The sequence below is a fragment of the Gavia stellata genome, chromosome 3 (genome assembly GCF_030936135.1).
Source record: "Gavia stellata isolate bGavSte3 chromosome 3, bGavSte3.hap2, whole genome shotgun sequence".
NCBI lineage: Eukaryota > Metazoa > Chordata > Aves > Gaviiformes > Gaviidae > Gavia > Gavia stellata.
In genome coordinates, this window is record NC_082596.1 from 38,453,771 (window position 1) to 38,481,490 (window position 27,720).

Consider the following 27,720-nt stretch of genomic DNA (forward strand, 5'->3'; position numbering starts at 1 on the left):
ATAGCTAATAACCTTAATGCAATGTCGTTCTCAAATGCATACAGGGTAAGTCGTCATCTTCCAGTTACAAAATAAACCACACAAAAAAAAAGCCCAAAAAAGGCGGGATGCAGGTTCTAAAACAAAATGCAAAATCATAGAATCATAGAATAGTTTAGGTTGGAAAAGACCTTTAGGAACATCAAGTCCAACCATAAAGCTAACACTGCCACGTTCCAAGTCCACCACTAAACCATGTCACAGAATCACTAAGGTTGGAAAAGACCTGTACAACCCACCCACACCACACAGCACCATGCCCATCAAGCCACGTCCCACAATGCCATATCCACACGTTCCTTGAACACCTCCAGTGACGGTGACTCCACCACCTCCCTGGGCAGCCTGTTCCAGTGTTTCACCACTCTCTCAGTAAAGAACTTTTTCCTAATATCCAGTGTGAATCTCCCCTGGCGCAACTTGAGGCCATTTCCTCTTGTCCTGTCGCTAGTCACTTGGGAGAAGAGGGGGTCCCATCAGGGAAAGTGAACTTGGGGCCATTCGTCCCCAAGCCTGTAGCCTTGCATGGGGTTGTTGTGACCCAAGTGTAGGACCCGGCACTTGGCCTTGTTGAACCGCATACAGTTGGCCTGGGCCCGTCTATCCAGCCTATCCAGATCCCTCTGCAGAGCTTTCCTACCCTCGAGCAGATCAAAAAGAACTTGGCAGTGAATCCGCTAGTTCTGTCACATCATACAGACGGTGATCTGATCATTCTCCAAGCCTTCTCAGTCTGGTTAAAACAAAACTTCTCTGTAACACTGGAAGTATAAAACAGACCTCCTTCTCTCTAGGGCCTGTCATGTCCTTTGCCTGATGCTGGGTTTAAAGCTGGCAGAGTGAACCTTTGCCTCCTAAATCTTGAGTCAGATGAACTCTCCTGTGGGTTCGAACTCGCAGTTTTTACATACATAAGTTATGGTGGGGTTAACAATAGTACACGGAAAGAAAAATAGTACCTCAAGAAAATTATTTTTCTCTTTGCTACTTTTTTAAGAAATTATATTTAGAAACAATAAAAGTAAAGTAAGGTATTTGGTTAGAGACAAACAAACTGTGGACTTTCAGGCCAGAAGGCTGCATTTCCCTGAGTTCAACTATTACTGTCTTCAAAGACAAAACCATTACATCTTCCAACAGTCAGAGGTAAGAACAACTGTTTTGTCAGAGATAAGATCATACGCATATTACTGTTTCAGACTCATTTGCTGCTGCTTTTAGAAAGCACACCAGATCAGCTACAGTACAAAACTTGCTTCATCATGAATTTCAACACTTTGTATATGCCATCAAAAACTGTTCTTATTTGGGCCACATATAAAGAATTTTCTTTGGAGTTGCCACTTGATAATTCACAGTTTGTATCTGGAGGCTGAGGATAAGTAGACCTCTTTCCTCTGCATGAAATACTGATTTAGAAATTGAGTGGTATCTTGACTCCCGCTAAACGCTGACTGCAGCACACCCTAAACACTGACTGCAGCACACCCTGCCCCTAGATGAGAACAAACTCCTTCAGCACCCTGGAGTGGATATTAGTGTTTGTCTTCTGTCAGCCTGCACTTACCAGGAATCAGTGCTATTGCCCACTGTAGATCATCTCAGGCTCCAGCATTCCTTTACTTAAATGCACAGAGGAATGCCTAAGAAGTCTCAAGCAATTTAGGCAACTTCTCTTACATATAGCAAGGTCTCAGCCACATATCTAATGTGCTCAAAGCTGTGAGAATTCTCTCTCCTGTATCTGCGTCTGCTTTTGTTTACACAGTTAGGAACACGCATACATTGCCCACTGGAGAAAGCTGCTGACTTCCAGAGACTTCATCGCCCGAAGTACTCACCAAGTCTGTGTTGATGGGAATGGTTTTTTTGGACGGATGAAAACAGAGGAGGAGGCCTGGCTCCAATATGCACTAATTTTCCAATTAAGAAAGCAATTCTATGGTGGCTTTAGGATTCCCACATCAGTCCCATCAGGGAAAGTGAACTGCTGTGAACCAAGCTTCCTTACTGTGCCAACAGGATCAGCTCTTAAAATTTATCAAAGCCTGTAAATTGTCATCTCCCAGTCATTTAAAAGGGAAGATAACCAGTTAGAGGTTCCTGACATATGTATTTGACAGAGTTGTTTTCTCCCAGCAGTATCTCTGAGGGTGGAGGAGAAATAACAGTCCTAGCTGTTAGGAAAGCAAGAGGATGCCACAAGGGTTGTACCAAACTGCTAGGGAAAAGGAATAAAACCACTTGGCTTCACTCATTTTTTTGGTGATGTCACTGAGCATGAGGAGGGAACAGGAGAGCAGGCAGCAGCCCTAACGACCACAGCTAAGCAAAAGGATCTCGTTACATTTCCAAGAGGCACACATGCTAAGGATGAGTGATGGTCCCCATGTGTTCCAAAGAACAAGCTACATTCAGACATAAAAACATACACGCACACACAAAAATTATATATGTCTAAGGGCTGAAGCTCTGGAGAACATGACAAACAGAAGGCGAACAGAGTAAAGTCTAGTTCACACAATATGAGGTGAAATTATAAAAGAGGTGAGATAGAACAAGGGCAGAGAAGTAAAAGAAGTTCACGTAGCAAAAATGTTTGGGTGGAGTAAAATCAGTAAAGCATTTGTTTAGATTATAGAAGAAATTAATATGAATGGGTTGGGTTTTTTTAGTGACTTAAAAACCACAGTGAGATGGTTAAAACAAACAAAACTAGGATGAAGTGCTTGTAAGAGTACCCATAGCAACAGAAAAACTGTCAGCATCTGTACTCTCATTAAGTTTATAAAAAGGATACTGATACTGTAATTGCCTAGACAGCATAGCAACCGCCTCCTAAAAAAAGGGAGATTTCAGACTCATATGGAGGAGTCACTAGCACAAAGTATATCAACTGGGTCATAATCCATGTAAGAAATTAAAGGCCATTAACGGTTGCCATAATTGGTACCTCATACACAAAGCAGATCTACATCAGGCAGTCAGCCTATGGAGAAGCTCTGAGATAACTCCCAGAGTTTGATATGTAATATGGTCACAAGACATACATAGTAAGTTCAAGTGTATGCATAGTGAAAGAGGTATCAATATCAATCTCAAATACCGAATGATCACTTACGTTAACAAACCAATAGAACATGCAAATTAACTAGAAATTGAAGTACTTCTTTATACACAATTTTTTGGCATAGCTTCATGCTGGTTGGACCACAGACATCTGATTCCTACGAATGCCGACAAACTCGCACAGGCACCCCATCAACATTAATCAGTCAGGAGTTTCATTTCTTTCCACTAACATTTCAGCTATGCAGCTGGATAACCACATCCTACTTCTAGCAGTGACACATCGCAATATTAAAAGTGGTACAGACAGGACAAGTATGAGTGGTTGATCAGACAGGAATTAGAACATCTATTACCACCCTCTAAACTTACTCTAAAAAGCTGTGTTGAAGTTTGCTGGGGAACCTCTTGCACCAGCTACAGGGCTCTATAAATAATTCCTATGTTTGAGCCCATTGCTCACCGTTCAACTGCAGGCAGTCTATTAATATTTGTTCCTTTAATTATTGTAATTACTTAGTATTAACTGCATCATCTCTACTACACAGAGCGTACCTAAGTAAGCAGATTTCTGCTGGAGCTCAGTCAGTCTGTGCAATCGTTCTTCATTCTTGCCTTTTAACTGATCAACATCGAGGCTGAAGCTTGAGTGCAAAGAAAAGCTGTCAGGCTGCAGCAATGGTGTCTGGCCCAGTGGAACATTCTCCTGCAGAAAATCCAAAAACGCAGAAATCCTTTGGTTAAACAGCATCTTTTTTAAAAGGGTGAATAGCTACATGTACACTCTCAGTATCCATATCATTTAGCTACTAAGGAACCACAGGAACTGTCTGATGACAGATCTGTGGTCCACCTTCATATTTAAGCCAATCCCGTTATCATACGTACAGCACACTCCAAAGCTTTCTGCTTCATTCGTCTCCTCTCCCTTGCAGAAGGTGGAAGCTGTGGTGATAAATTAACTTCTCCTAAGGCAGGAAATGTTTCCCCATTAGCACCTGGAAAAACAGGTGAAATCATTTTCAAAGAAATCGAAATACTAGACAGTGTTCAAACCTGTTTATGTTTTGAAATGACCCAATATATTGTACTTGATTTAATCACAGGATTCAAAGCGATGTACGCATTAAGACATCTTGCATGAAGCCAGTGATAGTCCAGATACAGAGAAAAGAACAAGGTACCACAAGGGCAGCAAGAGATGAACTTCAAGCAAAGGCTAGGAATACCTTGAGATATATATTGAGATCTCTTTATGTAGAGGATAAGGCATTTCACATCCTGCAAATTCACCACCTACCTTACTTCACTGTATCTTGTTTACACCTAGACCTTTAAAGAAAACGAGTACTCAAATGAGTATAGTATCTCCGCTTGGAAGAGAGAACTCCAAGCAAATTGGAGGCATAAAAAGATACAATCATGTAATAAATTATGTTACATGGAATATATAATAATGTTACACAGAATGATAATGTTACATGGAATATGAGAACATAACCAATGCCTTAATCACATATCCTTAGTCATATCATGTAATAAAGTGTTAGAATCTCTTCATACAAAACTAAATAACTAAATAAAATTTTGTTCATAACTCTATCACATTACAGTGGGGGGAGTTTAATCTATTTTTATAATATAAATGAACCCTAAGGTGATGTCTCTGCTTCACACTTGTTTTGTCTATTTCCCTTTCCTTTGCTGATTCTGGAAACTACTTCAAATACAAACTGTTTCAAACAGATACTTTTTTTCTCTTCAGGACCAGTAACCACTGCCTGGGGGCTGGTTTATGGCTTTGCTGCTGCTTGGTGCGGACAGTGGGCTCTGTTTTCTAGTTCAGTCCCTCTAGCACCTCCAAGAACGGGGTCTCCCAGAAAAAGAAAGGACTGTGCTTAACACAAAAGCAGTACAGAATCCATTGCCACCAATTACCACCAATTACTCATTGTGACACAGAAGTTACCTTTTGGAAAGGCTCTTAGTCTAGTAAGACACATTAAGTTAAAAAAAAAAAAGATAAATGCGTGTAAATACACACACACATAAACACAGAGTACTGAACAATTCTGCAGCATTTATTTCTGCAGAAATAAAAATTTTATTCCTCTCTCCTCTTTTCCCTCCCCCAGTTTCACCAAAGGTACTCATGCTCTCATCACAAATGTTTCAAGTAAAAAAAAAATCAAAACATAATTTTGAAATGGTATATGGCTAACAATCCACTTTTCAGTATTCTAGTTACAAGACCAGTTGACCTTCATTATATTCAAAACAGCGCTATTACTCAGAATACAAAAAAATGTTCAATCATGTGAGTTTATCACAACAGAAACAAATTACAAGCTAAAGAAGAATTTATTTGTACCTTTAGTGTTTCATTAGTGTAAGATGCTACCTGTTCCTTTAAGCATCTATCATTCAGATACTGCTACGCAGACGTGCTTTCAAATCACTCCATTAACACTAATGAATTCCAGGGTTTCAAGTGAGGCAAAAAAAAGGGAAAAAGAAATTGATAAACCTCTTTATTCCTAACTGCCTCAAATTTCTGAGCCCTAGGAGATAAAGACAAATTAATTCGTAATGCTGACATCTATTACAAAATTGAGTTAGATTTTAAACCCATGTCAAAAAAACCCAAAAAACCCCAGAGGGTAGTGTTATGCTCTTCCTGGGAAATGAAAAACATATTTTAAAATACACCACATGTATTTCACAAAAGACACTCTGACAATGTGAGCAGCATAATTCACAGAGAAGACAGCCCACAGATAATGAGAGTTTTTATTTTTCATTTCAGGGACGGAAGTCACCAGATTCTTATTCAGAATTTTAATAGATATTTACAAAGCCCAAATAATGCAAAGGGTAACAAAGTTTTAGTTAGTGCCTACAGCTCAGTATTGGGGAATATGCTTTTCAACAGAGTCATAAATGATCTGGGAAAAAATAAAAAGGGGGTGAATAGTATCCTAAGTTAACTCCATCACCTCACTAAGCTGCAATAATCGTCTGGAGGGGGAAAAGGAAGAAATAGGAGAGAGGACTATAAATATCATGAACCTTGTGAAAGTGGTGAATAAAACCAAGGAGCACCCCATTACACAGGCGGCAGATTCAGAACAGATGAAAGGAGACAGTTCACAGAAGGCATAGTGTGGAAATTTGTCCACACTATACTACTGATGTAAATAGAGGGATTAAAAAAAAAATCACAGAATCACTAAGGTTGGAAAAGACCTGTAAGATCATCAAGTCCAACCATTAAAAAAAATAAAAAAATAAAAAAATGCTGATTCCGATTCATGAAAGACAACCTATTAAAAGACCCAGCTTAGGAAGACTTATTAAATGCAAACACATGGCATTTGACTCAGGAAGCCTCTGAGCTACAAGTCACTGGAGGCTGGAAGAGTACTCTGCAGTGTTGCTGCATGTCTGCCCTCCGCCTTATATTCTTCCCCATGCGCCTATTCTGGCTACTGTTAGAGACAGGGTATTTGGCCAGATTCTAAACTGATGGACTCTCCTAAAGCATCCTTTCATCATTTGGACTGTAACTAATAAATAGTATTTCCTAACCTGAAGAAGAGTGTACTGCAGACTACAGAGAGTACCAAATGCATTGAAGAAGCCTGGAAGCCCCATCCTGTGCCCTTCCCAATGCCAGGTTCTATCCCATACTCCAGGACTTGCACATTACAGAATAAGCTTGAATACATTTCAAAAGAAAAATTCTGCTTTTAACCAAAGCCAGAGATAACAATCATCGGTATACGGAAACATATCTAGTTTCATTAAAAAGCACTTGCAGAAATCTACTGCATCTCCCCTACAGCAAAGAATAAAACCTTGTGAGATTATTTCCCATAGATGATTGAAGAGAATTTCAAGGTACTGTAATGCCTACTAATGGAAAATAACACATAGAGGCCTCAGCTGGTTGGATTTTTAAAAAAGAGAAGATAAGTTCTAGCCTTATTACTTCTAGTGACTGGAAACAAAACACACGCGAAACAGCACTTCTACATACATGCATATGAAGGTTGAATAAAGAGACATAAGACAACGTGAGACATAGTCCTCTGCACAAAAATCTTAAGAAAACTAAAAATCATCTACTTCAGATGATTAGCCATACTTAAAATCAAGCATACTTGTAAAACAAAAAAATAAAAATGAAAAGAGTCGCTGGCTGCCCAACACTTCTATATTTCACTATGGACAGCTCATAATTGTAAGCTGCGATTGCTAATAAATTATTTTATTTGCTGCAGAACAATAGAAGAGCATTGCATATTCTACCATTGTAACACATTTGCTGAACAAATACTAGCTTCTCCTTATCCAAAGCTGGGAAGATGTCAAAAAAAGCTCCTTGACAAGGCTAACATCCCAGTCAGAGCACAATGAGCATGGAAAGACGCTTTCTCATGAAAAGATGTGAAGTGGTATAAGGCAAGTGAGCGGCATCATTAACTTTAGGTGTGACCTACACAAATTTATTGCAGTACAATTCCATAAAGATCTGCATTTTAATTTGGAGACATAATTTTCTAATACTTTAAAACAATCACCATAGCTACATCCATTGCAACTTTTAAAACAGTAACAATCATTTGAGACACATCGTTAGATTGAATGACGTTTGTACACTCATAACACGGTTAAGGGGAGGTATAAACTCACCGATAAAAGCACTATCCGATTCCAACAGTGAATTTTTCAAGAATTCATTAGATTCATTCCTGAACTACAAAAGTGAAACAGAAAACATGCAAATTCAGATGCCTCAATATCTTTCTGGGGCCAAATTATAATAAATGTAAATTAATTGCCACACTTCTGCAAAGCAAACAGCAGCTCTACAGTGTTCTGTACTATTCCTTACTTTATGGCTATAAAAACCGCATACATTTTAAATAACTCATGTTCTCTTTAAGCATTAGGGTTTTTTTACTTTTCTGTAGTAATCCCATTTGCTAAAATTGCCTACAAATGGCAGCTGTTGTGGTGACTTGTGTAACACAGACATTTCCATCAGGAAATACATCCTTGTCACTCTGCTTGAGTTTCAGAACAGTCAGTACTAGAAGTGTTCTTTGCACCTAAGGTTTGTATGAAGTATTGATCAAATGAAGAATGATTCCTTATGTTTTGCTTATCCCACCACATAAAATCTTTGATATTAAAGCATTAAAATAACAAATGTCTTCATAGTAAGAGTATGTACAAGCACTAAGAGTAATAATTCTAGTTCACTGCATAGTGGCAACCATTTGTTACAGAAATTCTACTATGGAATAATTTATGTTAAAAAAACGCTCTGAAATCAAAGCAGTAGAAACTATCAGAGGAAACAGAACAAGAGAAAACAAATTCTTTTATTGCAAAGCATTGCTCTAAAGAAGAATTTCAGGCAATAAATTACAACTATAAAATGTATTAAGGTGGGTTTTTTTTAATAAAAGATGTTTAATTTCTGCATGCAGTTACAGTATTATCCTTGAGGCTAATGGCTTTGCTCTTGTAGAGTCTTCCACTTTGTGTAGTTTCACATTCCCATGAGACACAGTTGAACTCTGTTATTCTGTAGTTTGGGTTAGTGCGAAATTCCAATTTGATAGCACTTTATTTCACTCTTTTCACCAAGTCAGAAAATAAACGTCCCATTTGAGACAACGGATCTAATTATTGACTGCCATGTGTATCACTTAAGCCACCTGAATTCAGAGCAACTGCTTCTGCTTTGGTTTTTTCTAATTCCCACCCCCAGCAGCAATCTAACATCATATGAATATAAAATAAGTACCAATGAATATAAAAAGAACGGAGTTAAAGAATCAAACCATCTCTATATACAAAGATAAAAAACTTGCACATCAAGTTTAAAGCTGTTACTCATTGTATTGACAAGCAAGGGAAGTAAATAAGCTTGCTGTCTTGTTACTTAGGTGTAATTCCTTTCTCCAAATCTGTGAAAGACACAGTATTTCTCACAGTTGAAAAAGGCAAAGTAATATAATAAAAAAACTGTTTTATTCTTACCAGTCCCATGGTTTGTGGGTTACCGCCAGAAGCAGAATCATCTTGATCAACAAAAGCCACATAGACAAGGGACAAAACGATAGTATTGACATAAAAACAGTTAATACTAAAACATATTAAAAGTTTTATCAGCATATTATTACAAAAATGAAGACCACTATGCATTACTTCTTTAAAATGACACACATTGTAATGAATATTTTAAAAACATTTGAATGCAATGTTTATTCCAGTTTCCTTATGTCAATTTAAGTAGAATCAGAGAAATCAAACAAACTCAGTAGTATATTATTTCTAAAGAACCTTGAGCATATGCAAGCCCTTCTTAAGGCTGGACTTATCAGTATCTCCCAAAGAGCAAACATAATTTTCACACTAGAACTCTATTGTTCATCGCTAACAAAAACCAACCTTTTCCCATCTTGTTCAAAACCTGATTTGTTATCCAGAAAAAGGAAGCATAACTATTTTTGTGGCTATTGAAAATCAATTTTTTTAAGATGATATAATCAAACTTCATTAAATGCTAAAATTGCACTAAGTTGTGCTGAATTCTGAAAAAGTGCTCTATACTGCAATAGTCAGAACTACTTCTGCACTATGTTTACAACAATATTGTGAACACTTGCTATAGAAAGGTCATGTCCAAATGTTGACTGAATAATGTAAAAACCATCAATTTGTGGGAAGGCAGCATGGTTTAAGCCATCCCAGTAATACATTAGGAAATAAAAGGTTGCTGCATGAATACTTGGTTTCTCTCTTTTACCCTCTTATGTTTTGTTTGTTGATACCTTAAGAGCTTTATTATTTGAATTACTGCATCTTAAACAATATCCAGTCACACAGCTAGCAAGAAATGTTTCTTTCATCATGTTCTGCACACTGCTGAATCCTAATGCAACTGGAACATGGTACTGAGAAAACACACCAGGTTAAGTAACTTCAGATAAAAAAGCATTTAAAAAGAAACGTACTTTCCAAAGTGTACCCAAGAACTCAAAGTCGATGGCCTTCTTACTATAATAAAGATTATCCTCCCTTCCCTAGCATAAGTGTTTTGGTTTTCTTGCCATCATCTTCACATATTAAATGTTATACATGTCATTTTTCTTTAATTAAAACAATTTGTGAATGAAAAAAAAAAAAGAGAGTGGAAGCTAATGGTGTTCAACATCCCAGTGGTTGCTAGTGCTAAACTGCAACACTTTAAACTCCATCTGAACTTCACAGCTAGGACACAAAAAACCCAATAATGGAGAGAACTCTCTCTAATTTATCATTTTTTGTTCAAACTCACTATGAACCAAATAGAAAAACAAACCAATACTGTATCAAATTTTAAAAATTAGAGAGCCAAAAATGAATTATTTCTTCTATAATTAGGGATCACCTGAGCCATGCATTTCCTGATCCCACTTCGGGTTTTGCCATTACTTTTAGCGGTCTATCAAGAGCTAGACCAAGTGAGTCAGGAGTCTCATTTATATGTAGTGAAGATAAACATTACAACAGTTTTGTAGTTAAAAACTCATGGATACTCAAAAAATATTTATTCTGTATTCCAGACATCTGCTTGCCAGGAATAGGCATGTTTGCGTAGCTAAACCATCGTATGCATATCAACAGAACTCAAGACTAATGATGCTCTCCCCTAGGTGGGACATGTTAACAACCAATTTGACTAGCAAGAAGGATGCTGTGTCACAATGAACTGTTAGATTAATACAGATCTCTTGGCTTCTGTCAGGGTGTAATAATCAGAGCAGGAGACTGCAGAAAGCCCCAAGAGTGAATGTACGCTCAACATGCTGAGCACACCGCATTTGCGACTTTCAAAGAGTAGTTGAGAGGTTGAACTAGACAGCGATCCTTCCACAGAGGAAAGCACTTGTCTAAGGATAAAAGCCTCAACTCTGGAGAGCAGAGAGAACCATCCTGAACGTTAATTGAACAATGACTTCATACATATTGGAAATACAAAGAAGCAAAACTGAAGTTACTCTTCTTATTTAGTTTATGTCTTCAAATAAAATATTTAATAAGATAGTTTCTTGCATCTCTGTCTAGCAAACTTACTCAGTGTGTAGCTGACCTTCTGTCTAGCATCAAAAACCATAGCACATGGGCTGTCACTCCTCCTGGACTGACAACCAGCCCATTCCCGATACACCACTCCAGTCAAGCAGGGCCCAGCATGCAGTTCAACAACATCAAACCTACTCCTGTGCCTTTCCCTCCTACTCCCCAAAATAACAATCATGCAGAAGTCTGCAAAAGACTGCTTTGTTTACAGGGACACCGCACGCATTTAAAAAATTCGGGACATTTAAAGAATCATTACTTTCTCAGGTTACAGTTCCACTAATAGTCCACATATTTCTCTTTTACACAAAGGGGAAAAAAAAGAAAGAAAAAGAGTATCAGAGGGAAAACAGTATATAAAGCATGTAAGGTAAAGAACACTTACATATAGTGTGGGAAAACAGGTAAGCCTTTGCCTCTACAGCCTATAATACAACATTTCGCCCCCAGTACAAAAATACATATTGCTTTAATTCCTTTTTCTTTCTGCCTTAAATCAGACAATAAAACCACTCATCTATTTTCAGTGAGAGACAGATGATGAACTTGTCTCAGAGGAAAATAAACTAGAAATAAAGATATACATGGCAACTAATTAATTATCTTGCTCAGTACACAGTGACAGACTATGAAGTTAAATGAAGTTGTAAAGCAGTAGAAGAGAGAGGAAAGGCTGCTCGAGAATCCTCTATAACCACCAGTGGAAAATAATTTTAAAAATCAGCTGCTTGTCTACTAACTAATCTAAGTTGTCCAAGAAAATGCCTCATTAGGTTGTCACCGTGTAAGCCTGCATTATCCATTTAGCACTAGCATACGTCTAAAATGACAGCTTGTCCTTAAAATTAATGAAAAAGGCAAGTTTGCTTTCTAGCTGATGGAGGCTCCTCTCCAGACAACATTAAATTAAAGCCTTCTCAGACTGACCTATTGAAAAATGTTCTAACAGCAGAAAAACAAAACCAAACCCCACACAGATCTCAGTTGAAGCTAGTAAATTATTTTTCACCATTTCAGTCAATCTCACAAAGGGCAAGACTGAAGACAACCCTATACATTCCATTTAGACATTAAATGATATTCAAGAGCTTGTAATTAACACAGAAAGTGGTATAGATACGCTTATTTGCAACTGCGATGTTATGTTAGCCATAAGCAATATTGCACACATTGCTTGAACACCAGCACATCTATACAAGATGGAATAGGAATCATCTGTAACACTCACCAGGGTATCAAACAAAACACCCTGCAAGAAACTGTCACCCTTCGCATCTTGGTATAAATTTTGTTAAGCTTACTCACATATGGGTCTATTAACAGGTAGAGCACACAAGCCTCAAAGCACAACCAGTGTTAAGAAGATGCGTTCAGTTTTTCTAAAGCAGTATGGAAAGGTGTAAATATTTTCCTTTCATATGTGTTTGGGGTTTTTTATGCCAAACTTTCACCTCATCTCTAAGGCTAAAATAAGTTTAAGGAGCAATCTGAAATGGTACTGGGTGTCTGTGGCAAGGGCTGGGCTGCAGGGGTGGCCTCTGGGAGAAGATGCCAGGGGCTGCCCCATGCTGGGCACAGCCGGTTCCACAACAGACCCGCTGCAGGACACGGATGAGCCCGTCAGCCAAGCTTGTGGTGCCTCTGTGAAAACATATTTAAGAAAGGGCAAAACAAAGTATGGCAGCGAGGAGTGTGGACTAAAGCATAAGAAGCAGCCCTACAGACACCAAGGTCAGAGAAGAAGGAGGGGGAGTAGGTGCTCCAGGTGCTGGAGCAGAGATTACCTGCAGCCTCTGGAGAAGACCATGGTGGAGCAGATGGAAAGGTACAAGACGACAGGAGCAGCAGAGAGAAACTGCTGTGTACTGACCGTAAATCGCCGCTCCCCAACCTGATGCCACTCACTGCATCATCGAGGGGATTGCATTGTAACCGGTGGTGGTACCAACGAAGGGGAGCAGGGGCATCAGGAGTGAAGGAGTGAAGCTGGGCATGGGGAAGGGGGCAGAAAAGCTGTGGTTTTGATGTTTGTCATTTTGGTTCCCACTACTCAAAAATCAGTAATTAAATATTTATTTAAATTTATAATAATAGGGTTCATTTTCCCCAAGTTGAGTCTGTTTTGCCTGCAACAGCAATTGGTAAGCCATCTCCCTGTCTGTACCTTGGCCAACAAGCGTTATTCTTCCTGTTTCCCCTACTATCTAGCCAAGGGGCATGAGTGAGGGGACATGAGCAGGTGAGCAGCTGGGTGAGAGTTTGGCTGCCAGCCAAGGCTAAGCCACCACAGCAATAAAGTTACTTTCTCTTCAGAAATTTAGCTAGGCCAGTCTGAATTACAAAAACAAACACTTTTCTGAGAAATTTGTAGCTTGCACTCAAAACTGTGTTCATTTGTACAGTTGCAGCTGTAACTTTTGGAAAGGTTGAAGCAACTCTCACGATACTTTAAAATAATGTCTAAACTTGAGATACTGCTTTTCCATGACTGTTCGTAAAAGATAACTCCAAATGTAATGTTCATTCAGGTAAGTGCAGCGTGCAAAAAAGGGGCATTACATTTACTTTTCACTGCTTCTGCAATTTGCAGCCAAAATATTTTACTATGTTAGGATGTTAATATTTTACTCTATTAGGATGATCTCTACTAAGCGTTAAAAGCAACGTTTTCATTCTGGAACCTCAAACTAGTTACGATATCTTATATGTGGTTTCCAAAACAAAGCCTGTTAACAGATACAGATTTCTGAAACTTTGAAATAGTCAACCCAAGACTATGGAAATAAAAGAAATTTAATCCATTAAAAGGAGACCAAGGTGAAGGCACACTGGCTGCATTTTAACCAATTCACAGTTCAAAACCATCTACTTCCTCAGTGACAACTGAAGAAATGCCACAAGGAACTTACCTGCTAATGCTTTTATCACAAATCAGCTGAAGAGTTTTACTACTCTGTAATTTTCTTTAAGAAACAGTACCCAAACTACTTTTCTCTTGCATTTTTCTGAAGTATGAAGCACTAGTTAAATTACTTTCAGGGAACCAAATAGGAACAGTCACAGTAATTAAAAAAGGCATTCAATTTTTTTATGCTTTACATCATGACAGAATTTCAGCATTCTGGTGTTTTACTGTTTTGTACTGCAGTGCTGACATTGAACTTGAAAAAAGTAAAACTAGAGCTGGTGTTTTTTAATTCTTATCAAATACAAAACAAATAAACAAAAATAACTGAAATTATCTTGGATCGTTCATTCCTTACCTTCTGTTTCTCTCCTCATTTTCATTCTGTCAAGTTTCTTCTGCTGCTCCCTCAACAGTGCCTGCTGTTGAATCTCTAGAGTCTGGTCATCTTTTGGAGGATCAGGATACATGTGCCTCAAGCCCATACGTGTTTCAGAATCTAGAGCAAAGATAGGAAATTTAAATTTTGCCCAAAACCAATGTTTCTGAAAAACATTTTTAAAGAACTAGCTACAGATACAAAATCATGAAATTGTTAAAAATAATGGTTACAATGGCCAAGAGGATGAGCCACTTCAGCAATGATTTTACAATTTTACTATATTAAAAATACGTTGTCTGGTAAAGGAGAAACAGAAAGTTACACAGAATGATATTTTGTTGGCGGGTAAAAAAAATCAAATTTACTCTACTTTCAGTAACATCGTAATATCAAATGCACAAGAAGTTTAAGAAGTTTAAGCGGCAAGGACTGGAAGCTAGGTGAGTGCTCCAAGTGATAACTCAGCATTACAATGCTGTGAATTGTGTGCACTTGTAGAAATGGCCACACAAAGAGATATACACACATACAAAATGCTGTCCACAGACTATGTTGTATATAGGCAGTAGCTGTGAAGAGCCTGAATTTTATTTTTGTCTTTAAATCCTGGCTGGCATGGAAGACAGAGGAAAAGAACAGATGTTTCTCCACCTTTCTTCATCAATAACAAAAAAATCTACCTGCCTTTGTATTTAAGTTCATTAAATTCCCAGATATTCTGTATATTGACTGGATCTTGTGCCTCCTTTGATGAAGGTCGCCTTACTGGAGCCTGCAGACGAAGCCTGGCCATTTCAAATATGTCCTTTGGATTCTTCTCTCTCCTCCCGCTTGAAAAGTTTGTAAAACAAGCAGAATATAATTTAACACTGTAGTATTAATGAGTTGGATGGAAATATAATATTGATAAAGCTCACATCTTTTATCCTTAAATAAAGCTATCAAAACAGGAAAATAAATCTTAAAGTAATGACACAGCATATTGTGTTATAAAAAGGGATAACCTACTTAAAAATAAAAAAACCCGTCGTACTTTATGGAGTGGAACTAAGACTGAAGATCTGATGAGTCTTTTCCAACTAATTCGTATGACTAACTAATACATTTTGGAAGTAAACCAAATAAAAAGGATATGATTTTCAACAAGAACTTCCACAGCAGTATGCTATTTGTAAGCATATTCATCAGCAGTAGTACTGCAGTTTACAGGCACAAATTATGCCCTAGGAAAAAAAGGTAGTGAGATAAAATTCTGCCTTATGCATCTGCTTTGGACCACTCTCCAAGACTTCCAATCTTACCAGCTGCAACTTCCAATCTTACCAGTATAGCCACTCTTACACTAAACTTTAGTAAGATTCTTGGAAAAACAAATGAAGAAAATTTTGTATACAAGTTCTATCTCTACATTTTCATTTCACTCATGTGTATTAGCCAACTAATATTAGCTATTAACACACAGTAGCTTTGAGTTCCTGTGCAAAATCTCACATTTAAAACTGAAGATGAAATTCTTACCGTGTAATCGGGACATCATCATCACTGGCCACATTTAGCAACTGTTCCTGCAGTCGCCTCTCTTCGCTACGAAGCTGTTTCCTCATCTCTGATAATTCATTTATCACATTCTTTCTTTCCTCTGGAATTTACCACAAATGATTTAAAAATAAAGAGAGTCAGAGACATTTTTCTGCCTACCTCATAAATGTAAGGTGGGAATATAGATAATGAACTGTTAATTAAAATAAGGATTATACAAACACAAAAATCACAGCATTTTAAACACCAGAAATTAGGTCAGAGCTTGTATTTTTAGACAGCACAAGGACCAGATCCCCTGAACAGCAGAAAGCATCCAAACTTCAATGGAAGTCTTTCGCTGTATTTAAAAAAGGAAAAGCTATGAAATACCAGCAAGTGGACACTGCTAGTAAATAGCCTTATTTTGAAATTAGCAAATCTACACAGTCCTCAGAGGTCCAGAGGCAGATGACAGGAATTGAGGTGGTATCAGCAAGCACACAACCTCATTTCTGTTTCCTGACTCAAAAGTGGGATATCCGTCTTCTCAGTGCAGACTCTCTTAAGTGGTCAAGAGTTCTAACTTCAACACTTATTTTTAGTATGTGCTTATATTGACTTCTTTGACCTATTTTGGGTCTAAGCTGTTTTTTTGGTGGTCAGGACAGCATTCCTCCACAAGTTAAAACAGTTTCATCAATTCCTTATTTTCCAAATAACACGCTTAATAATTTGATATTTTACTGACTTTTAGTCTGAGTCCAGAACCTAGCAGGCAAGCAAGTTTTACTAGTTTAAATCCTCAAACACAAGATTTAATTCATATGTCTTTATTTTTCCCCATGACAGATGGTCTGAGTCAATCAATTTCGAAGAGCGGCATTAAGAACCACTCTGCCTTCCATTTAGTGGAAAAGCCATAACTCCCCAGAATGGACCCAGCATTTGTAGGACATAATTTACTGTTACATTGCACGTCTTGCTTCTTTTATACTTGTAAAAAAGAATCAGAAGAAAAATTACTGCTTTCCACCCACATATTGCTGATATAACTAACATATCAAAAGCAAAGGAAATCCTCACAAAGTGTCTGAATTTTAAAACCACCAGTGAAAGCTAAGAGGAACAACCAGAGGATTAGGCAGATTAACAAAGGAAAGTAGAATTTAAGAGTTGGGACTACAATGCTCTCTTTACACATTGTCTAATCCATTACTCAGCTATTCCAAAACTCTCCCATTTTGCAATGTTCTGGTCACAGTGGTCACCACTGTCCTGACTGAAAGATCCAGCACTTCCCGTGCAGACTATTCCATTATCAGAGCTTTTACAAAAAGGTATTTCCTGATGAAGACACATAATAAATGCATTTTTATTTTGTATTAATACTTCAGACATACCATACTAACACACTGATAATACTAAGACAGAGAGAACACCCACATAGAAATGCAAACTGTATAAGACTATTCCTTTTCAGGCAAGAAAGAGAACTGTAACTGAGAACAATTTCGTTGTAATAGAAAGTGAGCTTGCAATAAAGACAATACCTACCAAATGCACGCAACTGATTTCTTCTAGCAGGGACAGGTGGAGAAGGAACCCTTGGTTGTGGAGGATCCTAGTGATCATAATGAATATGAAATGTTAGTATTTCAAAGGAAGAAAATATAGTAGACATAGGTACTTTTTATTTCCTTATTTTATGTCAAATTTACGTTAACTACCGCTACTGTTGGAAGACAGACTAGTAATCTTACAGGTTGTTAATGCCTAAGGTTTTTTTAAACCTGATCTTTAAATGCATAATCCAGATTACTATGATAATACCTAGATTGCATTATTCAGAGATCTAGACAAAGCTATACCAAGTACTGCAAAGACGCAGAAATAAACTGACCTTCCTCCACAGCATTCTTAATATTTAGGGAAAGCAACAGTTTTAAATAAGTTTCAAGAAGTCTTACTTAAAACATTTTCTGACACTGCACTATAAAGTATTTTGCCAAATTATCTTTTTCATGGCAAATTAATTTTTTTAAATTTTAGCCCAGTTCATACAGACAGTTGGTAAAAACACATTTCCAATAAAAAGTCAGAAGTGTAGTCTGATATTCAAGTATCATAGACAACTATTTAATCTACTCTTCACAGGAGAAATTTATTTCTAAAAAAAATTTTCCCTTGATTTAATCTTCCCTGGGACAGAAATGAGTGGTCTTGGGACCACCACTGTAACTCATTGGTGATGCAAAGAAGAAAGTGAAGTGTATTAGGAGTTACAATCTTTTTGTACCTTCAAACACATAAACATAAAACAATAACATCTGTAGCTAGGAATCAACATTAAACTTCATGCCTGAGCTAAGTTCTTCTCTGAGTGAACACAATGAGTTGCTAGATTAGATGTAAACTTTGTTATCCTAAACCTTGAGATCACTGGACCCTTGGTAAGCTGGACAGAGTATCTACACTCAGAGAAGAGGTACTCATCTCTACAGAAAATGTGCATGCAGGAAAAAAATTAAATTAACACACCCAAAAACAATTTCTTCAATACTTCGAATAAAAGTGAATATTAAATTTTGGACCTACAAGACTGGCTAACATAAAGACTGTCTCCGGTTGTTTGTGGTATTCCAGTAATAACCGGCAAACATTAAAAACCTGGTAGGATTTCATACACTGTACTGTCTTAAATAAATCAGTAAAAGTTTACTATAAAAATCATACTTGTGCATAGTAAGATATATGGCTCTCAGCAGAGGGAATCCTTTCTTCTTTTCTTATTGATTTGTTCTGAAGAGCAGGAACGATGGGAGAAGCCTGTCTTGAAAACTGCAAGGAGGAAAGCAAGACTGAAACTACATTCCTATAGATTCTGAATAAAGTATTATTTTGGACAGGAAGACTTTTTAATATTTTTCATTTGACAGAAAAATGCTTTCGCTGATCTTAACTGAATTATTTTTGTATTTAACTTGCTTTCAACTCTTAACTGCATAAAATTATTGCAACAATTATTTCAGGTGATTTTATTTTCTACCTATAGTAATTTTAATACTTTTTTTCTATGATGTAGGTTTTTTAATTTATGGTTAAGTTACACGTGTTTTTTTCCTCTAGACAATTCCATTGTATCTGTCCATTTTAGAGAAATTACATGTAGAAATTTCTAGAAGAGAAATAGTTCTATAAATTACTTAGATTTTGTCCATCAGGATTCTACGTGATGGACTTCTTATGTAATCCGGGTCAAAGGAAAATAATTAAATTACAAAGAACATCATTGTTAAAGACGAACAGTCCTCCAGTCCTCTACATTATATAACTTCATTTGTATTTGGACCTCAGCAAAAGCAGGCCACTATACTTCACAGCAGATATAAAAATCAACTAAATCAACTATAGAGTGCAGCTTGCTCTTATTTATTTTGTTTTTACTATTTTTTCAAACACAAATTTGATCAGCAAGAGAAGTTTCCACTGCAGTATGTCTGACTTTTCAATCAGCTGTTCTCTGTGTGTGCACTAAGTGTACCTAGCTTGATAAATTAAGAGGGGAACAACACTGAAGGTAGAGATCTAAGAAATCATGCAATTTTTTAAAAATTCAGTTATTTTTTAAAAGTTAGGAAGAAGTATTTGTATCTTAGAAAGTCACTGAAGCATACCGTCTTCTTTTCCTCTTCCATCTTTTCTTTCTCAAAATATTGTATAAGTTGTTCATCTTTCTTTTCTTGTTTTTCTTTTCTTCTTTTTTCTGCCTCTTTTTGCCTCTCTTCATCTAATCGAATTATTTCTTTATTTTTCAATCTTCGCTGTAACATAAACATTATTAGTACATAAAAAAGACTCAACATTATTAAAGTTTTGCTTTGTTTTTCTTTGAGAAGTTAAAATTGCACATCAAAGTGATTAGTATGGAATGAAAAGCATATTTCATTAGGCTGACTTCAAACATTAAAATTAAAAACTATGCCATGCAAATATTAAACATCTGCAGTCCTGGCTCTGCTAACATCATTCAACAGAATTCCCAATAACTTCAGTAAACACCAGTTTGTGTCCCTAGATCTGCTGCCAGTTAAAACTAAACTGTAGAAGTCATTTCTAAGGAGTCAGATTCAAACAAAATATACTGCACACATGCACCACCCCATCACAAGCCCACAGTGAAAATTATCAGCTAGTCTCAATTTTAGTCTTGTGTCTGTGAAAAGCTATGATACCAGTTAGCTTCCTACTCTATACTGGACTGGCTCTATTATCCAGAAGACTAGACTCATCCAACTAACTTGTTCGTCCTGGAGAAGAGAATCTAGAACATAAGCTAAGTGTTCTGTCTTAGAAATCTTCAAGTCCCACATCTTGAACTGATGTTTCATAATCCTGCAGGTACTGAAAGATTTTTCCATCCCTGATGGCCTTGTGTCCTTTTCCTACAATTATTTATGACGTTCTGAATTATGCAAATTCATTCAATTTTCCAAACCCGATAAATAAAGCTTTTGGGTTTTGAATTAAATCGCAATTTTACCTCCAAGAAAAGTATTCATTAGATTTGTTTGGCATTCTTTCAAAACAAGTAGCATTCTTATCTCAAAGATACATCCTGACCAATTAAAAAAAAGCTGTACGAAATCTTCCTGTATAGCTACAGTCAGAATACAAGTAACTCCACAAGAGCTAGATTTAAGAAGCTAACAAAAAACAAGTTCTGTTTTGTTTTCAAATTCATCAATTTGACAAAGCTTTTTATCGGCCTCACGAACAATTTCTTTTAAAAAGGAGAGCACCACTGTCAGTTATAAAACAACACATTTTTTCTTAAAAGAATTAACAGTACTTCAAGTGGTAGCATACCATAAAGAGTGGGAAGCATGTGCTAGTTAATACAATTTTCTACCTCTCCTCCGGCTAATGTAGACCCTTTTAAAAACAAAGGCCAATTTACAGGACATTTCTCAGTTTACCTTCTTAATCTAGAGGACAAATATTAAAGGGTTAGTTTAGGATGGAAAAAGTCAAGGTATCAAAATACTACACCTCCTCCTCTTTCTTTCTTTTCTCTTCTTGTTCATCTTCATATGCTTTTTGAATTCTCATCCTCTGTTCAGCTAATCGTTTTTCTTCTTTTTCTTCTTCCATTCTAAGTTTTTCTCGCTCTGCTTCTTCCCTACGTCTCTTTTCTTCAATCTAGAAAATAAGGCAAAGAAGTATTCAACTGTCAGTAGCCAGCAATAATCTGATGAACAACATTTACCACCACTATCTTGTATGGACTTTTGCAGTACCTACTTGCGCAGTCGAAAGATTGTATGGAGCAACTGAAAGAATTCTAGGGCCAGTCTTACGTTTCACCTTCAGAATTCCTTTAAATGATATTTTACTATTTCTTTTTGGACGCTATTTACAGAACAACCCTCCAAATTACACCACTAATTATAAATGCTACTAATAAAACCTGAATATTTCTTAACACATACTCTACTCTGGATATGCTGGAATAACACTTTTCTTCACTGATTAAATAATGGAAGATGGGAAACCAAAACAAAAACGACATAGCAATTATCTTTTTCCTTTCCACAATTACGATATTTTTAGACACAGCAATGACTTACTGAAATCAAAGGTCTGCCCATTCCTTTTATTTTTGGCAGCACTATATATGGAAAAAACTTTGATCTTTTCTTTTTAAGAGATCCACTTTGATCTTTTCTTTCTAAGAGATCCACATCAAACTACTGTATGACATTCGTACTCTTTTAAATCATCCACGATTTCCTTGATATTGATATTTAATTAAATTGATATTTAATTCTTGTGGCATAAGATTATATGCGAAGTATTATGGACAGAAGACAGAAGCTGGTGGAAGAACAAATCACATTTTATATACCCATCAGCAAATAACTACACTATTATTGCCTCACTGATCACCATCTCATTCTGATAAACATGCATTTGTAACATACAGACTTCCAAGGGCAAACATCTTTGTTTCTTGACATATTTATGTATGCAAACTTGTACTGTATGCACAGTTTGAGAACACAATACTGTATTTAGAGAGCTGTACTTAGAAAAAAAAGACAGAATCTAGATTAATGAAGTCAACTATTAATAGCATCACTTTTATAGGCATTTCTTATGTAAGGCAAAATCTGAGAGAATCAATAGCGTATAGCTCTTAGTACACCTCTTGTGTACAGAACTGGCTATGATTGGATAAGGTCTTTTGGTCAGCAGTATCTGATGATTTATTTGACTGTAATCCTTCTTTTAAAATTTATTTAACTAGATGATAACTGGTGTGCGCATTCACCTGTAGACGAAGAAAGTTCTTGTATGACTCCTGTCGCTTAAGATGCTGTGGAGATGGTGGTTCACCAAACACATTACCTCGAGCAAAAGGAGAGGTCTGTGCAAATGTAAAACCTAAGGAGAAAAAAAAAGTTAAAGATAAAAATCAAAGCAAATTTAAGACAGCAAGCTAGAGTGAAGAAGCAGGAATCTGAGACACTTGTTTCAAAAGGTAGTTTATGACAGCCATAATTCAAGGCTATAGCTGAAAACAATAGCTGGGATTAGAAGTTCTTACGTTGTCTGCCTAGAATACCGTCAGATTTTAACTGTTCACTTAATGTCCAAGTGAGCTGTCTTTTTACAAAATAACACCTGTAAGAGTCATATATTCTACTGTCCAATCTACAGTTTAGTATCTAAAAATGTTACCTGTAAGTTAAATAGAATAGCAAAGATTTTACATCTCATAACTTTACTGCTTGCAATTACTGTGAGTAAGCACACGTAGTTCTGTTCCTTAGGTTTATTCACTCTTTAAAAACAGAAAATCCTAACAAATATTTAGGTAAAATAGCAACAGATGCTACAAAAACCAAAACCTAAAACTGGCAAATAAAATTCTAAGCAGTCAGAAAATCAAATTCTGCCAGTATAAGATGCCCTCCATACTACGAAGTTTGAAGTGTCATGTCTCCTTTAGCCCTGAGTTACGAATGCGTCATAACCATACAGTCGCAAAAGCTCTAGATCAGAGGATTAACTCAGATACCACACAGAACATGTTTTGCAGAACAGGATCCCTACAGGAAGCAGAGAAAGGAAGTAAGTAAAGGATAGAGTAAGTTGTGTTAACTTTTCAGCTGACACAGCATGGTCTTCATTCATATCATGTTTGCTCCAAAGGACAGTGCCTCAAGGATGTGTAAGAGCCATAGCTCCACTGAGCTGAGATGAACACAGCTGTAGCTGTTCTCATGTTCCCCCCTTACATTTCCCTACATGGTGATGTACCACCCAAGTCAGATGAAAGCAGAAGTAACACATACACTTACTCCCATAGGAATGCACATGCTTACTGCTACAGCCTAGCCTTAGGAGCATGTGCTTGCATAACCAAGTAGTACACTTTGAGGTTAGTACTATTTTTACATTAAATCACTGTTTGAATCCTTCCAAAAATATAACTAAATTTACATGTGGCTCTTTCAGGATGGATTTACTTCACACAGATATATTCTATTCAAAAAAGCAGAATAAAGTTTATATATCATTTAAAAGGCATGGACACAAGACAGACAAGTTACTATGGAAGGTATCAAGGAATTAATTTACTGTGTACCAGCTACTATCCTGCAAGTTCCTCTTTCAATGGGGTGGTATACAAAAAAACCCACAAAAACAAACAAACAAAACAAAAAACAAACAAGCAAACCCACCAAAACCTACACAAGCCACTTTACCGCCTGACTGATCAAATGGAAGGTGCAAGACTATGAAGTTCCCATCACTGATCTGCACCACCTCCTGATCCCAAAGTAAGTGATGTAACCGGGGGCTCTTTGCTATTCTGCATTATTACTTTATTGGCCTTGCCTGTTTCACTTCTTACTAAATGGTTAAATATACACTGTATTAGGGAGAAAGAGCAAGAGGGGGGACAGAAAGAACAAAAAAAATTGATTCTACAGCCAGTGGTCAGGACACTGAATTGCAATCTTGGAAAGTAGATCCATGCCCCAAACACCATGTAATTCTTTATATAGAAGTGCAATAGTTCAGACAGGAGAAAGAAAAGCAGCATCTAAGCTGACTTGAGGAGATCGCCACCAATCCTGGCCTTCGCCCATCCCAGACTAGGGACAGGTCTGGAGTACTACAGGTCTCTCATTTAAATGTCTCACAAAACATAAGACGAGAAAGATGCATTAGTTTTGAAATAGGAAAACAAAATAAAATCCCTAAAACTTGGAGGCAGTGCACAGGGCTGCATACATACCCAATTTACTTGTAACTTTTTAGAAAATGTTAACCTAGTTACTGTACCAATTTCATCTTAACCTGTAACATCATACATCTGCAGACCCTCCTCCCCTTTTTATTCCATCTTCTCTCCTACTATACAGTTGTATTCTACTGTGTCATTTAAAAGTAAAACAAATATGTATGAAGATTTGATTAGACAACATTGAACCTGGAAAACTAATATACTGATCCTGACTGTTCAGTGCTAAACCAGTTATTTATCGCTACTGACAAGACAGATAAGAAACTACATTTTCAGTGCACACAGTGACAGCAGTGAAGAAGTCTGGGAGAGAAGCATGATACTGACTTTGCAGGTAGAGAGCACTAACACTATCGTAGGACTACTAGAAAGGAGTAAGGAAACTAGAGAATTTTGATCACTAAGACCTATAAATAATTAGAGCTGTAATACAGTATTCTTAAAAACCTGCTATTTTATTTGTAGATGCTTCTGTGTTCTCAGGTCTTGGTGAGGCCAAACTTAGGTCAACAGATACAATAGCCCTTTTATCTTCATATAGTCTTGCCTCTGGATTATGATATGCATCTTCATTTTGCTTGTGCATCATATTCAAGTCCGCTAAAGGAAAGGGGAAATAACTGTTTATAATATTTTATTCTCACAAAAGGCACATTCACCATAGATTGTCAAAAATACAGGGATTTTTGAGCAGACTCCACGTTTCCTGGGCATACCAACTATGGGAACAGAAAATTTAAAGACAAGAATATAGAAGCTATAGGTGAAATACCAGTAATTAGGAATTCACTGATTAAAAGATTTGTTTTGTTGGTTTTCTTTTGCCAGGAATGATTCTTCACAGCAAACCTCCCCTGCCAAAAATGCTATGAAATGGAAAGATAAAGAGCTCAAAAGACAAAAATGACTGACAAGTCTGTGTTGACAAGCATGTATTTACAAACCATCCCCTCTTCTATTTCCTTAAAGCTGTAAAATACTTTTGAGTTTAGTATTGGTATTTTAAGTACTGAATCACTATTTGATTACTACTAAGGGCAATAAGCACAACTGTACCATTAAAGTGTATTTTGATCTTCATGTCTTTAGTAATAATCCAGGTGCAGATTTCTGTATGTAAGCAAAACAGTGTCATCAGCATTTTCACCAAAATTTACATGGTGCCTCTCAGTTACCATAAAAATCGTGATCAAAGATGTTAAGTCATTTTGAAGTGTTGACCATACTATACCTAGAAGGCTGATTTCAAAACAAAAAAATACTACACAGTTTTCAGATTATCTTTTTAAATAGTGTTTCTGATAATTCTGAATTACTGTAGTCATTTAAGCACACAGATTCCAAGAACTTTAAATTACATCCCTCTCTGTAAAAAAACCTTTGCATACATCAGAGTCTGAAAAGCTATTTACAGACATTTTCAAGAGGATAAAAAGACAAGTCACACTGCCTGAAAAAGAGACATGGCAGAAACAGCATGTTATGTTTCACGACATTTGACTCATACCTTATCCATCATGCTGCTAAACTCTGGTGGGAAAAATAGCTTTACATGTGTAATTCCGGAAAACAGGCTAAGAAACTTCTTTCTCTTGGTTCCTCATTTACGGACAGAGATAAGCTTCTCAGCAGGTATATGCAGAGCTCAGGCTAATATGAGACACCTACATTTTCCTCTGACCCACTTCACCATTGTGAAGCCTAGAGAAAGAAGCCAGATGCTTAAATGCAGTGCCTAAAGTTAGGCAGTATGAACACCTCTATCTGCTCTGGGAATAAACACAAGCTTCTAAACTTACTATTTGGGCACACAATCTTCAAAAAGCATTCAAACTACACTATGAATTTAGCCATATGTCACTCGAGTGTCATAAAACTGAAACTAATTATTTATGTATCTAAACTGTTATCCAGTAAGTGTTCCATGCTTTGAAAATTCTTGTATTTTATTACCAGGAGACATATTTTAAAAATCTAATCAGAATTCAACATCATATTCCAATAACAAGAAAATCAATTCATTTCACATTAGAAATCAATAGTTATAAAATTGTAAGACTCACTCACTCAGATGCTAAAGGCAAGAATGAAGAGAGATAGCACAGGCCAATATTTTGAAGTATACAAATCTATTTCTGCTTATTGAGTACTATTTTTATTCTGTATAAAATATTCCTGTAGGGTTCACTAGGAACCAGGATCAGGAATTTGAGTTTTAATCTTAATCTATCTCTGATTTACTAGAGGGGTGGATGAACAACTTGCCCCAATCATCTCCCAGCTCACTACTCCCATCTTGCATAAAACAGCACTTGGAAGAAAAATAAACCTTAAAAACATTACTGCTAACTGCTACTTATATAGCCATTTACCAGCAGTGGTACTTGGGGAAATTTAAATATTCCACTTGGCTTTATATATTTATTCAAACATGCTTCTATTTTCCATATCACAAGTAGATCTTTCTAAGCCTGGAATTTATTTTAAAAAAGAAAAACAATAAAAAACCCCTATTCGTGGAAAATGTTTAAATAAAAGTCTTCACAACAGACTTTAGCACATTTGTACTGCAGATGATTCTAACAGCTTGTTTTCCTCCTTCTCCTTTTACTATTGCATTGTGTCTTCACTTAATAGTTGACATATCCTGTGTTTCCCATTTTGTTCAAATTGTACTCTTCAAATGATTCTACAGAAATCAAAATAATTACTCACTTAAATATTTCTAGAGTGCATCTGCTTGGGCTACCAGTGTTACAAAACAAGAAATAACATCTGAATAGAGCCCTTACGAGAGCAAGAAAACATTGGTCTTGAAAAGACAAACCACAATTTTGGCAAACATACTTATCAGATTTCCTTTTGCATCTCTGAGAGGAGCACCACCACCACCTTTTCCCCAGGGGTTGTAATTCCTCATTTCTGCTTCTAACTTGGCTTCGTAGCGTTCCTTCTCCTCTCTCTCTTGTCTGCGTCGTTCCTCTCTCTCTCTTATCTAAAAACAAACCAAAGTCAGCTGCATAAAGATACCACATTAAGTATAATTTTAATAAAAAGTTAACAGAGCAAGCTGAATGCTATCATTACCCATTCCCCCATCTACATCAAGCAAATAGCAAACATTTCACTGCCTGTCCTGCAGACAGTGCATTGAATACTGTTGTCAAAATGTGCATGTCCAGTTGTGCATAATCACAGAGAAACATACAGATACACATTATAAGACTTCCAAGTTCCAGAAATGTTCACACCTGGCACTTGCAGTAGATCAAAAGTCCCATATCTTTGGATCTTTGATACAGAAGTTTACACTGCCTGAAAATTAAACAGGCAAAATTCTACAATACT

General features: G+C 36.7%; 1 protein-coding gene across 1 annotated transcript in view; it reads right to left on the reverse strand.

Moving 5' to 3' along the window:
* The window catches only part of CSPP1 (centrosome and spindle pole associated protein 1), a 67,448-nt gene that overhangs the window by 1,198 nt on the left and 38,530 nt on the right, over positions 1–27,720 (reverse strand). The window contains exons 18-31 of the mRNA XM_059836166.1: positions 27,220–27,367; positions 24,820–24,972; positions 22,387–22,499; positions 21,105–21,254; positions 19,730–19,876; positions 18,789–18,893; positions 17,610–17,676; positions 16,053–16,173; positions 15,219–15,364; positions 14,511–14,651; positions 9,163–9,203; positions 7,804–7,867; positions 3,997–4,106; positions 3,664–3,814 (exon numbers count right to left, since the gene is read on the reverse strand). Of these exons, the coding sequence (XP_059692149.1) occupies positions 3,664–3,814; positions 3,997–4,106; positions 7,804–7,867; positions 9,163–9,203; positions 14,511–14,651; positions 15,219–15,364; positions 16,053–16,173; positions 17,610–17,676; positions 18,789–18,893; positions 19,730–19,876; positions 21,105–21,254; positions 22,387–22,499; positions 24,820–24,972; positions 27,220–27,367 (1,657 nt within the window). The remainder of the gene's footprint in view (positions 1–3,663; positions 3,815–3,996; positions 4,107–7,803; positions 7,868–9,162; positions 9,204–14,510; positions 14,652–15,218; positions 15,365–16,052; positions 16,174–17,609; positions 17,677–18,788; positions 18,894–19,729; positions 19,877–21,104; positions 21,255–22,386; positions 22,500–24,819; positions 24,973–27,219; positions 27,368–27,720) is intronic.